At 42.8% G+C, this 14,021-nt stretch overlaps 1 protein-coding gene across 5 annotated transcripts in view; it reads left to right on the forward strand.

Annotated features, from left to right (window-relative positions):
* The window catches only part of lypd6 (LY6/PLAUR domain containing 6), a 200,511-nt gene extending 188,813 nt beyond the window's left edge, over window positions 1–11,698 (forward strand). For 4 of the 5 annotated variants that reach the window (XM_033024735.1, XM_033024733.1, XM_033024734.1 and 1 more), the window contains 3 exons: window positions 3,620–3,718; window positions 7,410–7,540; window positions 11,121–11,698. In XM_033024735.1, the coding sequence (XP_032880626.1) occupies window positions 3,620–3,718; window positions 7,410–7,540; window positions 11,121–11,288 (398 nt within the window). In that variant the 3' untranslated portion in view covers window positions 11,289–11,698. The remainder of the gene's footprint in view (window positions 1–3,619; window positions 3,719–7,409; window positions 7,541–11,120) is intronic. The other variant, XM_033024736.1, reaches the window with a different exon arrangement.
* Window positions 11,699–14,021: the final 2,323 nt, after the last annotated feature.

Consider the following 14,021-nt stretch of genomic DNA (forward strand, 5'->3'; position numbering starts at 1 on the left):
GGGGGGTGGCCTTCTTTCTGAAATCAACAACCAGCTCCTTAGTTTTTGAGATGTTAAGTATGAGGTTGTTGTTCTCACACCACCTTACTGGCTCCTCTACTTCACTACGGTAAACGGTTTCGATGTTATTGGTAATAAGACCTGCCACAGATGTGTCATCTGCAAACTTAAATAACAAGACAGAGTCAGAGGGTGAACAGCAAAAATGTGTGTATACAGAGTACAGAAGAGGTGATAAAACGCAACCCTGGGGGGCGCCGATGTTCAGGAACCTAGCCAGTGACACATGGTTACCAATTTTTACCACCTGTTTTCTGTCACATAGAAAGCTATAGATCCATTTACATAGAGATGAGTTGACCCCCAGTTCCTGTAAAGTGTGTATCAACTTTACAGGAACGATGGTATTGAATGCGGAGCTAACATCCACAAAAAGAATGCGAGCATATGTGGATCTGGATTGCAGGTGTTGGAGGATGGAGTGCACACAGAGGGACACTGCATCATCTACACTTCTGTTGGCTCTGTAGGTGAATTGATAGGGATCAAGTGTAATGCTGGAAAGATGTTTGCATACCAGTCTCTCAAGAACCTTCATGATGACTGAAGTTAAGGCAACAGGCCTGTAGTCGTTAAGACAAGTGATGTTATTTTTCTTGGGGACTGGTACGATCACAGCTGACTTGAAACAAGCAGGCACAATTGAGAGTTGAAGTGACCAGTTGAAAATGGAGGTGAGGACGGGTGTCAGTTCATTAGAGCAGTGTCTTAATGTAGCAGGCGCCACACCGTCAGGCCCTGCTGCCTTCCTGGTGTTAAGCTGGCTAAGCTAGATGGTGTTAACCATCTAGGTCCCTGCCCAATATTGCTTGGATTATTAAATTGGTCAATATTTTTAATTGACCAATTTAATCACAATTTTTCCTGGCCATCACTCATACCCGAGGCCTCTGTTGTGTCTTCCTAAATTCAGCTTCACAAGGAGAACGACTCATAAATGAGCCAGTGGATGTAATTGTGTTTAAAGCTCAGTATAAAGTTTGTATCTCACGTTACTATGCAACTAGCTTGCAGTCTGACACAAGTCTGGTATTTCCAAAGTACAATGGATTGTGGATGAAAGGCTTTTAAATCCTCACAGTACAATTGTAATCAGGATCCGATATTTTAAATTACATCATTGCTGGCACGACTCCAATCACTGGCACTAACACAGTACACATATTTTGCAGAAAGTAATATGTTCCTTCCAGCACCTGAAGGTACAGTATTTTTGAACAAGATTAATGAGCGCTTTCACATAAACACTGTGTTGAATTGTCTTCCATCCTGCCTCCATTCTTAACTCCAACTGCTGCATGCAAACCAGCATGGCCTTATTTCTTGTTTCATGTATTTGTGTTTTTATGACTGTCGGCAGATCAATTTCCCTCCTGGGATAAATAAAGTTATATCGTATCGTATTTCTGGAGGAACGCAACAGGTCAGGCAGGATCTGTGGAGGGAATAGGCAGTGAATGTTTTAGGGCGGGACCCCACCGCCTGGTGGAATAGGGGAGAGAAGACTGGGGATCGCAGTCTCGGGTAAGAGACCAACGTCGGGAAGCTCCAAAAGCCGCATGACGTTCGACTAGCCCCGAGGGGTAGATCGCCCGGCGAGGGGGGGGGGGGGCTGAGATTCCGCCCCGATGCAGGAACTTGATCGTCCCGACGAGGAGGCCCGCCGCTGGCTACGGGAGTAAGATCATCCCATCAACGGAAGGTTAGAGGCCCCCGACCGCTGGAGGACAAAGAAGGGAGAGATTGAACTTTTTTTTGCCTTCCATCACAGTGAGGAATGTGGAGGAGTCACTGTGGATGGATGTTTATGTAAAAATGGATTTTGTGTGTTCTGTTGCTTTTTATTAGTATGACCGTTTGGCAAATCAAATTCCTCATATGTTGCAAAACATGCTTGGCTAATAAAGTATGATTATGAAAAGAGTGGTGAATACAGGTGGGGATTAGGTTGATTGCCAGAGGAGTGGAGCAGGTGACAAAGACGAGAGGTGTAAAGGAGTCAAAAGGTGTCAGATAAGGAAAGAAGTGGAGGAATGAATGAAACGCCAGAGGGAGAGATGGGGATAGAAGGTAACGGCAGAAGTGAAAATGGATGGGAGGGAGATGAAAGTGTCATGACCAAAAAAAGTTCCCTTCCATTCCCTCCACTGGTAAGTTTCTCAAACATCTTGAACCCCAGTGGTTTCCTTTATAGTTCCATTTCTTACCAACTTAACTCACAAAAAGTCTCATGTTTAACAGATAACTTGAGGAGCCTCTGGATATTGGGTTGATGTGGACATTCGGAACTGCTGCTTGCTAGGGTTAGTGGTAATTCCCCGTTTGATCATAGAAATTATTTACCAAGAGAATTCTGTATCAGATAAAAAGTTGAGGGAAAAATGTGATGTTTGACAAAATTGACACACCCACACCCAGAAACCAATTAATTTGTCCCTGAAAGGCATATTCACTAAAATATCCATATTTCTCGAATGCTCGGATGTTGGGGATGTCGCGCTAAAAATATAATGCCAAAGTGAATAAGCATCTGTATCCCAAAATAATCCATTCAAAGGAATCATAGTGTGCTTTTCCCTGTGGAAATGTATTAATAACTGCTGGAAATAAGTAACCTTGATAGATGATAGGATCTTTCCACTCAGCATCCTGTCCGTGAGATCATTTTTCAAGTGGAGTTCACAAAATAGATTTTATAACCTCCTAGTTACTTTGATATAGTCTAATTTTGTGTTCCTATGCTGACCATCTGCCTCAGTATTAACCTACACCTGTCTGGTCTTTATTTGAAACACCTTGATGCATTAAACCAATTATGCTATAAAAATACATGATGTAGCCGTCTCATGTGGTTAAAAATCATGCTCGACTTCAAGGAAACTTTATTAATCATTCCACTAGAATTTAGGACTGCAAACGTGGTCATGCCAATTTAAAAGTTACAGTAAAAGATACAATTTATTCATGTTGGGAAGATGCCAAATCATATTAGAATTGTGAAAACATGATTTAGCCTGCATTAACAAGTGTGCACAGCTGCAATGACGGTCGATGGATTAACATTGTTACCATGCTTTGGTTAAAATTCTAAAACTTTGCTTCGGTAAAATTGTAAAATTGGCCCTAGGGTGCAGAATAGTATTAGTGGTGTTGGGATCGATTTTCAGCGCGGACTCGGTGGGCCGAAGGGCCTGTTTCTACGCTGTATTTCCAAGCAAAACAAAACTAAGCTATTTATTCCAACGGTACTGTAATATGACATTAAAAATACACTTCTGAAAGATCAGTCATCACCCCACTCTGAAGCAGGATGTAGACACAAAATGCTGTAGTAACTCAGCGGGACAGGCATCATCTCTGGAAAGAAGGAATGGGTGATGTTTCGTTTCGAGACCCTTCTTCAGACTGATGTATTGGATGTATGTATAAGCAGGATGTATTGGGCACTGGTTGCACCTTTCCAATGCCCTGCTACATCCCCGGTCACCAGTATCACCTCATGCATCAATGCCAGATGTTGTTACTCGAGCTTTCTAGCCAAATGCTTGTTCTTTTTCAGCAACACCTTATCCTGGTGGGTTCAAATGTTTTACATGTGAAAATGCAGCAGATAATTATCAGTGCAATCGCTGGGCTCCAGATGTCTACTGCCCGAGAGGTACGTCCAATTTTCACGGCAATGCTTTTGTAAAGTACACCATCTTGACACACATCAAAATATTGCACTTATTTAACTATGATCCACACACTGATCAGTTTCTTTGAAGAAGTCCATTTGAGCTTGACGAAAATGGAAACTTGTACATGTAAAAGCTACGCAAAAATATGTTAATGGTCCATTAATTCATGGAATGCAATAGGTTGAGGGGAGACCTGATTGAAATGTATAAAACTATGAGGTGTAGATAGGGTAGACTGAGAGAACCTATTCCCCAGGATAGAAATTTCAAATACTAGAGAGGTGAGAGAGGCAAAATTTAAAGGAGATGTGCGGGGCAAGTTTTCTTTTTACAGAGGGTTGTGATTGCCTGGAACGCTTTACCAGAGATGGTGGTGGAGACAGATACAACAGTGATATCAGAATTAAAGGACGTTCTTTTAGGAAGGTAGAAAGAAAAAGCTGGAGTAACTCAGCCGGACAAGCAGCATCTCTGGAGAGAAGGAATGGGTGACGTTTCGGGTCAAGACCCTTCTTCAGACTGGCTAGGGATAAGGGAAATGAGATATAGACAATAATGTGAAGAGATAAAGAGCAATGTATGATAGATATGCAAAAAAGTAATGATGATAAAGGAAACAGGCCATTGTTAGCTGTATGTTGGGTGAAAATGAGAAGCTAGTGCGACTTGGGTTGGGGGAGGGATAGAGAGAGAGGGAATGCCCGCGCTCCCTGGTGAGAGAAATCAGAAGGTGGTGAATCTGTGGATTCATTGCCACAATAGGCTGTGGAGGCCCAATGGATATATTTAAGGCAGAGATAGATTCTTGATTTGTACAGGTGTCAGAGGTTATGGAGATAAGGCAGGAGAATGGGGTTAGGAGGGAGTGAGCGATCAGCCATGATTGAATGGCAGAGTAGACTTGATGGGCCGAATGGCCTAATGCTACTCCTATTCCTTGTGATATTAAGAGACTTTTGGATAGGCACAATGGATATGCAGGGAATAAAAGGATATGGATTATATAGAGGGAGATTAGGGTTTGGTGCTGACATTAGATTGGGCACAGACATTGTGGGCCGAGGCACCTGTTCCTGTGATGTATTATGTTCTAATTCCCAACGTCAACTTTCACTTCTTACAGAAGCTAGTGATCTCCCATGTTTGCAATATAAAAAATATATTGATAATGTGCCAGATTGTTCAACCAGTAATATAGATCTATTGACACCAGTTGTCATTGACCAAGTCTGGCACATTTTTTGTGGAAGGAAAGAGACTTTCCATTTCATTCCCATCAAATGTGATCATTCATGACAACAAAATCCACAGCAGTAATTTTACAGTAGAAGATCGCTGTTTCTCAATCCAATCTGTGACTTGCTTTCCAGAATAACAGTCAAGTCACTGAGTAACAAACCTCCCATTGTCTGTGTGCACAGGTCCATTTTTTAGACTGCCTGTTTGCCATTTGTTAAATATCAGCGTCTCAGTGGCGCAGCGGTATATTTGCGGCCTTGCAGTGCAGGACCCTTGGTTTGATCCTAATAAGGGTACTGTCTGTACAGATTTTGTACATTCTCCCTGTGACCAAGCGGTTTTCTCCAGGTGCTCCGTTACCTCTAAAGATGTACACTGTTTATAGGTTCATTAGCTTTAGTAAAATTGTTATTCCAATTGGCTTAACTCTTATCTACCTGTATATAATCCATATCCCTTTATTCCCTGCATAGCCATGTGCCTATCCAAAAATCTCTTAAATATCACTGTTTCTATGAGAATACAGGGTGACTTGGACAGGTTGGGGGAGTGGGCAGATGCATGGCAGATGAAGTTAAAAGCGGATAAATGTGAGGTTATCCACTTAGTAGCAAAAACAGGAAGGCAGATTACTATCTAAATGGCGTCAAGTTGGGAAAAGGGGAGTACAATGGGATCTGGGGGTCCTTGTACACCAGTCTATGAAAGTAAGCATGCAGGTACAGCAGGCAGTGAAGAAAGCGAATGGCATGTTGGCCTTTTGACAAGAGGAATTGAATATAGGAGCAAAGAGGTCCTTCTACAATTGTACAGAGCCCTAGTGAGACCTCACCTGGAGTATTGTGTCCAGTTTTGGTCCCCTAATTTGAGGAAGGACATTCTTGCTATTGAGGGAGTGCAGCGTAGGTTTACAAGGTTAATTCCCGGGATACCGGGACTGTCATATGCTGAGAGAATGGAGCAGCTGGGCATGTACACTCTGGAGTTTGGAAGGATGAGAGGCAATCTCATTGAAACATATAAGATTGTTAAGAGCTTGGACATGCTAGAGGCAGGAAACATGTTCCCGATGTTGGGGGAGTCCAGAATTACGGGCCACAGTTTAAGCCATTTAGAACAGAGACGAGGAAACACTTTTTCTCACAGAGAGTGCTGAGTCTGTGGAATTCACTGCCTCAGAGGGCGGTGGAGGCCGGTTCTCTGGATGCTTTCAAGAGAGAGCTAGATAGGGCTCTTGAAAATAGCGGAGTCGGGGGATATGGGGAGAAGGCAGGAACGGGGTACTGATTGGGGATGATCAGCCATGATCACATTGAATGGCGGTGCTGGCTCGAAGGGCCAAAAGGCCTACTCCTGCACCTATTGTCTATTGTATCTATCTCCACCACCATCCTTGGTAGTGCATTCCAGGCACTCACTGCCCTCTGTACTTGCTCCGCACAAATTTTGCCCCTTTCACCTTAAGGTTATGCTATCTAGTATTTGAAATTTATTTTATGAGGGAGTAGGTTCTGACTGTCTATCCTATCTGTTTAACTAATTGCTGATGGTTCATTGCCTTCTCAACAGTTTGATTATTGCTACATTGGCAAATAAAATAACCTTTTGTCATCAGCAAATCTATCCGCCCACATCAGTCCCCAGCTTTCTATCCATATTGGCTTTGAGCTAGTGATTGAGATATACAAGACTTTCACCAGAGGGATTGACATTTCATTTGTTTTCTTGCATAATTAGAAAGGCCAGACCTTCTCGTGAACCCCATGAGCTAGACAGGGACTGCAAAGTTACAAATTGAGTGTGTAGCAAAGGAACTGAGGATGCTGGCATTTACCGAAGATAGACACAAAGTGTTGGAGTAACTCAGCGGGTCAGGCGACATCTCTGGAGAAAAAGGATAGGTGATGTTTTGGGTTGGGACCTTTATTCAGTGCTCGGACGGGGTGTGTGTCGGCAGGAGAAGAATCGATGACCCCGGGGAGGCAGTGAAAGTGGGAGGTACAAATTGAGTATTCCTTATAGTAAGAGATGAGAGTGGACCAATGAAGCTCACGAAATAATCTATTCTCAAAAAAACTGGTTGCGGATATAAAGTTTAAACTTCTCAGTTCAGGCTCAAATACAAAAATCCATTGTCTGAAGCATAGTCGCTATAAACATCGCAAATGGAATGTCTGCAAAGTAAGATTATAAAGTGGTATTCTTGCATGATGCTTTTTCTATCATTTATAATGATGATCATCTGAGGGATTTTATTATTAAAATGAGGGCTTGTATCAAACATTTGTGTGAGATAAAATGAATGTACTGCATTGCTGCATCCTTGTGTATGTAATGGTAGTTTATTGTGATAAGCCTGTTCAATATTCCACACAAAGGCTTTTGAACACTGTTAAAGGCCCTCATTGTAATTTGCTCTTTTCTTCCTAGAAACACAGTACTGCTACACAAGGCATAAAATGAATGCAAAGGGCGACAGTTCATCAGTTACAAAGCGATGTGTATCGTTGAAGGATTGTTTATCCTTAGGATGCACGCAGCCTGATCATGAAGGATACAAGGTGAATAGGTGGTGTTCACATTCATTTTAAAGACCTTTTCGCACATGTCTGATGTTCCTAGTTGCTCAATTTTCTATGATTCAATGGCTGCATTAAGCTATATTTACCCCTACCCCCACTCTAGTTATTAAGAAGGTGCAAATTATAGTAGGGATTGTAATATCAAGCCCTATAAGCTTAACTGAGGCTCCAAGGAAGGAGCTTGGAAATAGCTCATTTCCTTTTCCTCTGACTAGTCTGAAGAAGGGTCTCGACCCGAAATGTAACCCATTCCTTTTCTCCAGAGATGCTGCCTGTCCCGCTGAGTTACTCCAGCATTTTGAGTATCTTGTGTTATTTGACGGGCAGGTTACAAACAAAAGAACAAACATTTTAATGATTGAAGAGCAGGCTCATCTCCTCCAGGCCTGCTGCATACAATATGATAGGCACAAAGTGTTAGAGTAACTTAGCAGGTCAGGCAGCATCTCAAGAGAAAATTAACAGGTGACGTTTCGGGTCGGAACCCTGCTCCTGACTCAATCAATATGATGATGCTCAAACAAGTTGTACCATCAGTTCCCATTCCATCCAGGCATGGAACCTAATGCTTATCAAGATTCTACATCTCTTCCCCCACTACAATCAGTCTGAAGAAGGGTCTTAACCCCATGCGTCACCTATCCATGTCCTCCAGAGATGATGCCTAACCCGCTGAGATACTCCCAACACTTTATGTTCCATGTAAAATTCCAGCATCTACAGTCCCTTGTGTCAAAGATTCTGCATCTGCCCAATTACCATTCAATGACTATTTCTACCACTTTGAGGAAGAAAATGCCAAAGTCTCATGGCCCTCTGAAAGAAAATGTTTTTTGACCTCATAATTTTAAACCGTGACCCCCAACTTGTGCTCAGTTCTGAGCATCATGTTATAGGAAAGATGGTGTCAAGCTGCAAAGGGTGCAAATAAGATTTACGAAGATTTTGCCAGGACTAGAGGGTCTGAGCTATAGGACGAGGTTGAGCAGGCAAGGACTCTATTCCTTGGAGTGTAGGAGGATGAGGGGTGATCTTATAGAGGTGTATAAAATCATGAGAGGAATAGATCGGGTAGAGTCTCTTGCCGAGAGAACGTGAATCGAAGACCAGAGGACATAGGTTAAAAGTGGAGGAGAAAAGGTTTACTAGGAATCTGAAGGGTAACTTTTTCATGCAATGGTGGTTGGTGTATGGAACAAGCTGCCAGAGGAGGTAGTTGAGGCAGGGACTATCCCAACATTTAAGAAACAGTTAGACAGGTACATGGATAGGACAGGTTTGGAGGGATATGGGCCAAATGCAGGCAGGTGGGACTAGTGTTGCTAGGACATGTTGGCCGGTGTGGGCAAGTTGGGCCGAAGGGCCAGTTTCCACGCTGTATCACTCTATGACTCTTTATCTCTAAATTTCCCATGAGAGGAAACAGTATCCTTTTTGCTTCCACCTCTTTAAAACCCCTCAGGACCTTATGTGTTTTAATCAAGTTGTCCCTCATTTTAATAGCTCCAGCAGCTCCAAACTTAGCATAACTTCTTAAGCCAACCTGCCCATTTCTGGAATCTGTTAAATAATCTTTCTATGAACTGCTTCCAATGCTTTTATATTCTTTAAAACAACAGACAATACTGTTACAAATACCTTATACGACTGAAGCACAAACGCCCTGATTTTGTATTCAATTCTTCACAATAAATGATAACATTGTGTTGGAGTCGTAGAGTCACACAGCATGGAAGCAGGCAATTCAGCTCACCCCATCCACACTGGCTCGAGGACACTCCCATTAATCCCATTTTCCAGCACTTGGCCCAGAGCCTTCTATGTCTATGCAATTCAAGTGCTTGTCTAGACATTTCTTAAATGCTTTCACTACTCTGCTTTCACTACTCTCCCCAGAGGTGGATTATAGATATCCACTACTCTTAGCTCTTACCGTAATTGTATGTCATAGTCATATGTGCAAGCAGGCCCTACAGCCCAAATTGCCCACCCAGACCAATATGCCCCATCTACATTAGTACCACCTTTACTCTTTTGGCACATATCCCCCTAAACCTATCCTATTCATGTACCTGTCTAATTTTATTTAAACATTGTGATAGTACCTGCCTCAACTACCTACTCCGATAGTTTGTTCCATGCACCCACCAACCGGTGTAAAAAACAGTTACCCCTCAGGTTCCCATTAAACCCTCCCCCCCTCACCTTAGACCTGTGTCCTCTGGTTCTTGATTCCTCTACTCTGGGCAAAAGACTCTGCGTTTACCTGATCTATTCTTCTCATGATTTTGTACACCTCTGTAATATCACCCCTCATCCTCCTGTGTTACTAGGAATAAAGCCCTAGCCTGCTCAACCTTTCTCTGTAGCTCTGTCCCTCAAGTACTGGAGTCTCCCTCGAGTACTCGAGTTTAAGCTACTGCTGGTATGAGGAAAGGTTTCCTGTAGTCTAGTCCATTAATACCCTTCATAAATTTTATAAACCTCAGAATATGTCCTCTCAACCTGCTTTGCCCCAAGGAAAACTCACCTTGTCTCTCCTGTCCCTCCTCATAATTGAAACTCTTCATCATGGTGAATCTCCTCCACACGCACTGCCGCATCCTCTGCAGATACTTAACCTGAAGTTTCATATGTGTGTGCCAAGAATGCATGCCTTCTGGTCGAGGTCCAGTCACTTTGATTATTCCAAATGTTTACCCATAGCCCCCTCTACCTCCCACCTCACAGTCCATTGGTATGGTCCACAAGGATTCCTTGGGGAAGCTGCCACTTGCCAACCATTCGGAGTTTTAGTTTAAGGAAGACAAAAATGCTGGAGAAACTCAGCGGGTGAAGCAGCATTTATGGAGTGAAGGAATAGGCGACGTTTCGGGTCGAGACCCTTCTTCAGTTTTTGTTTCGTTTTGTTAAGTTTAGAGATAGAGTGTGGAAACATTTGATTAGTACGGGTGTCAGGGAATGTAGGAGAATGGGATCAGGAGGGAGAGATAGATCAGCCATGATTGAATGGCAGATGGGCCGAATGGCCTACTTCTGCCCCTATCACTTATGACCTTATGACACAGGCCCTTCAGCCCAACAGGTCCACAACGACCAGCGATCCCCACACATTAACATTACCCTACACAAACCTATACGTCTTTAGTGTGTGGGAGGAAAACGAAGATCTTGGTGAAAACACACACAGGTCACGGGGAGAACGTACAAACTCCAAACAGACAAGCATCGTGGTCAGGATCGAACCCGGGTCTCTGGCGCTGCAAGTAAATAGCTCTACCGCTGTGCCACCATTCCGCCCACAAGAATGTCGAGTTCTTGTGGGAAGTGGCTCAGAAATGCAAGAAGTTAGCAGAGCGGGTCAGAGAATAACTGTTCGTCTTTCTAGTCTTTTGAGCATTCTGAAAGTTGGAAGGATTCTATCTGATTCTTTTTATTAACAATGGCTGGTATTCAACATTTTAAATCAGTCGATCATTTCTGTCATGGAGCAAGAAAATATGCAAGATGATACCCTCACTATAAACCAAATAATATTCAGTTTCCCCATTTTTTTCAGATCTGCACTTCGTGCTGTGAAGGGACAATCTGTAACCTCCCATTACCAAGAAACACCTCCCAGGCAGTATTTGCAACATTATCTCCTATAAATCAAACAACTCGACAATCACTTCACTCTGCAGTGACTTTAACATGCATTAGCCTTCTCTTGTTGCTTGTTGAATAGCTGGTGCTATTTGATGCTTCCGTGTACAGCGTTATCTAACATAGTATTTATTTTTGTATGATACATTTATACAGTGAAATGTCTTATATGCTGTAAAAAAAAATAATGGTTAAAGAAATGGCCAAACTGATTCCTGTTGAAAAAGTGCATGTGACTTGAGAAATCAAAATCTTGGCGTGCATGATGATGAAAACTGAATTCAATAATCAATATTTATAATCTGTTTATTCTTTACTGTGTGTTTATGCAAGCATGAACATGTCAAAGTAGACAGTACCACTCAAAAACCTAGGTTACTGACACATGATGATTAACTCGATGAGATCTAAAATCATTTAATTTAAAAAAATTGAAAAAAAAAACTGATATCTGTAATAAGGAAATTAAACTACCATGCTGTCATAAAACTCCATCTGGTTTACAAATATCCTATGGAGAATGAAATGTGCAGTCTTTATTCTGTCTGCCCTTTATGTGACTCCAGACTCACAATAATACTTCCATCTGAAATGGCCAAGCGATTCGCTCAGTTTGATGGCTCACTATTACTTTCTACAATCACACAGCATGCAAACAAGTCCTTTGACCCACCATGTCTGCATCAACACTGTGGGTAGCACAGTGGCGCAGTGGTAGAGCTGCTGCCTCACAGAGACCCAGGTTCCATCCAGACTACGGGTGCTGGCTGTGCAAAGTTTGTATGTTCTCCCTGGGACCACGCGGGCTTTCTCTGGGTGCTCTGGTTACCCCCCCCCCCCCCCCCCCCCACATCATAATGCAAATTTGTAGGTTCTGTAAATTGTTCCCAGAGTGTAGGATGCAAAACTGTGTAGGATGCTAAATTGAAATAACGGTGAACAGGTGATCGATGGTCGGCGTGGACTTGGGCCTGTTTCCACGCTGTATCTCTGTACAAACTGTACTAAACTGTACAAACTAACACTCAAGCATCCATCAACACAATTTCCACGCTAATCCCATTTAATTTTCCTACCTTGTCGTTACTTCCCCCTGCCAGATTCTACCACTCACCTGCACACTATTGGCAATTTATAGCGGCCAGTTCACATGGTGAGTCGAGACACTTTGTCTAGACTAGAATATGAAGTCTCGACCCGAAACGTCAACTGTAGTCCACAGATGCTGCCTGATCTGCTTAGTTCTTCCAGGTGTTTTTTTGCTCCAGATTCCAGCACCTGCAGTCTCTTGTGCTTCTAAGATTCTGACAGTCTTTTTGGAGCTAAACAATAACAACTTGTGTCAGAACTATTGGCAAATGGCAAATTATAGTGGCCATTTAATCTATTAATCTTAACGACTTTGGAATGCAGGAGGAAACTGGGGCCACCTGCTTGAAACCCATAGACACTATGGATTGCCAGTTGCGTCCCACTTCATGATAATAATGAATAGGCACTTTAAGACTCAAGTGTGTGGGAAGTTGTGTCGGATGGGTGAGGGATAGCTGTGGGATAATATAATGCAAGATCAAACAACCCAACAGCGGCACGGTGGGGCAGCGGTAGAGTTGCTGCCTTAATGCGCTTGCTGCGCCAGGGACCCGGGATCAATCCCGTCTATGGGTGCTGTCTGTACGGAGTTTGTACGTTCTCCCCGTAACCTGCGAGGGTTTTTTTCCCAAGATCTTCGGTTTCCTCCCACATTTCAATAGACGTACAGATTTGTAGGTTACTTGGCTTGGTATGAGTCTAAATTATCCCTAAAGTGTGTTAATGTGCGGAGTGTGTTAATGTGCCAGTGGGTGGGCCAAAGGGCCTGCTTCTCTAAACTAAACTAAAGCTGTTTAACTCAATTATGTATTCCCAACACTTGGATTCCTGCAAGACAATCTGTGCCTTGTTGAGCAGACAGGTCTCACCAACAAAAGGAATGATTTTCTATGACAATTTGGTTTTAGTTTATAAAATTTGGTAAACAGGAGATTCAAGTGAAGGCTTCCCTGAGAGGCACGCATACCTGTTCTTCACAAAAGCTCAAAAGGAACATATGCACATAACACATGGTTGTGGAAAGGCACAAGCCTGTAATGGCCAATTAAATATTTCTTGGGCTCCAGAATATTTCTTGGTCATCTGTTGCCGGCCCTGCTTTGTTCTGGCCTTTTCTTACCTTCAGTTCCCTCCCCTCTACTTTCAGTCTGAAGAAAGGTCTCAACTTGAAACGTCACCCAACCTTTTTCTCCAGAGATGCTGCCTGACTGGCCGAGTCACTTTGTGTCTGTCTTTGATTTAGTTTTTGTTTTAGAGATACAGCGCGGCAACAGGCCCGTCGCCCCACCGAGTCCACGTCGACTAGCGATCCCAGTGCACTAACACTATCTTACACACACTAGGGATCATTTATAATTATACCAAGCCAATTGACCTACAAACCTGTATTTCTTTGGAGTGTGGAAGGAAACTGGAGACTCATGTTTTATGTCAACATGATGGTGTGGTTTCCCTGGTACACAGTTTATATTTTCAGAAGGATGTGCAGAAGAAGGAACTGACCATACAGCTTTAAAGATGATACTTTGAGCATAAGACCACAGAAAAGCCAAAACGTAACCAATTAGCATTTGGATCATTTACCTCTGCGTGGTATTACTGATCAGGATGCAGAACGTTCATTTATATAGTATCAGCTGTCTCAAAAACTGTGTATCCATTGAAACCATTTTTTTTGAAGTGTAGTCCTTGCTGCCATTTAGGAAATAGAAATGTTAATTAA

This window comes from Amblyraja radiata, chromosome 7 (assembly GCF_010909765.2).
Source record: "Amblyraja radiata isolate CabotCenter1 chromosome 7, sAmbRad1.1.pri, whole genome shotgun sequence".
NCBI lineage: Eukaryota > Metazoa > Chordata > Chondrichthyes > Rajiformes > Rajidae > Amblyraja > Amblyraja radiata.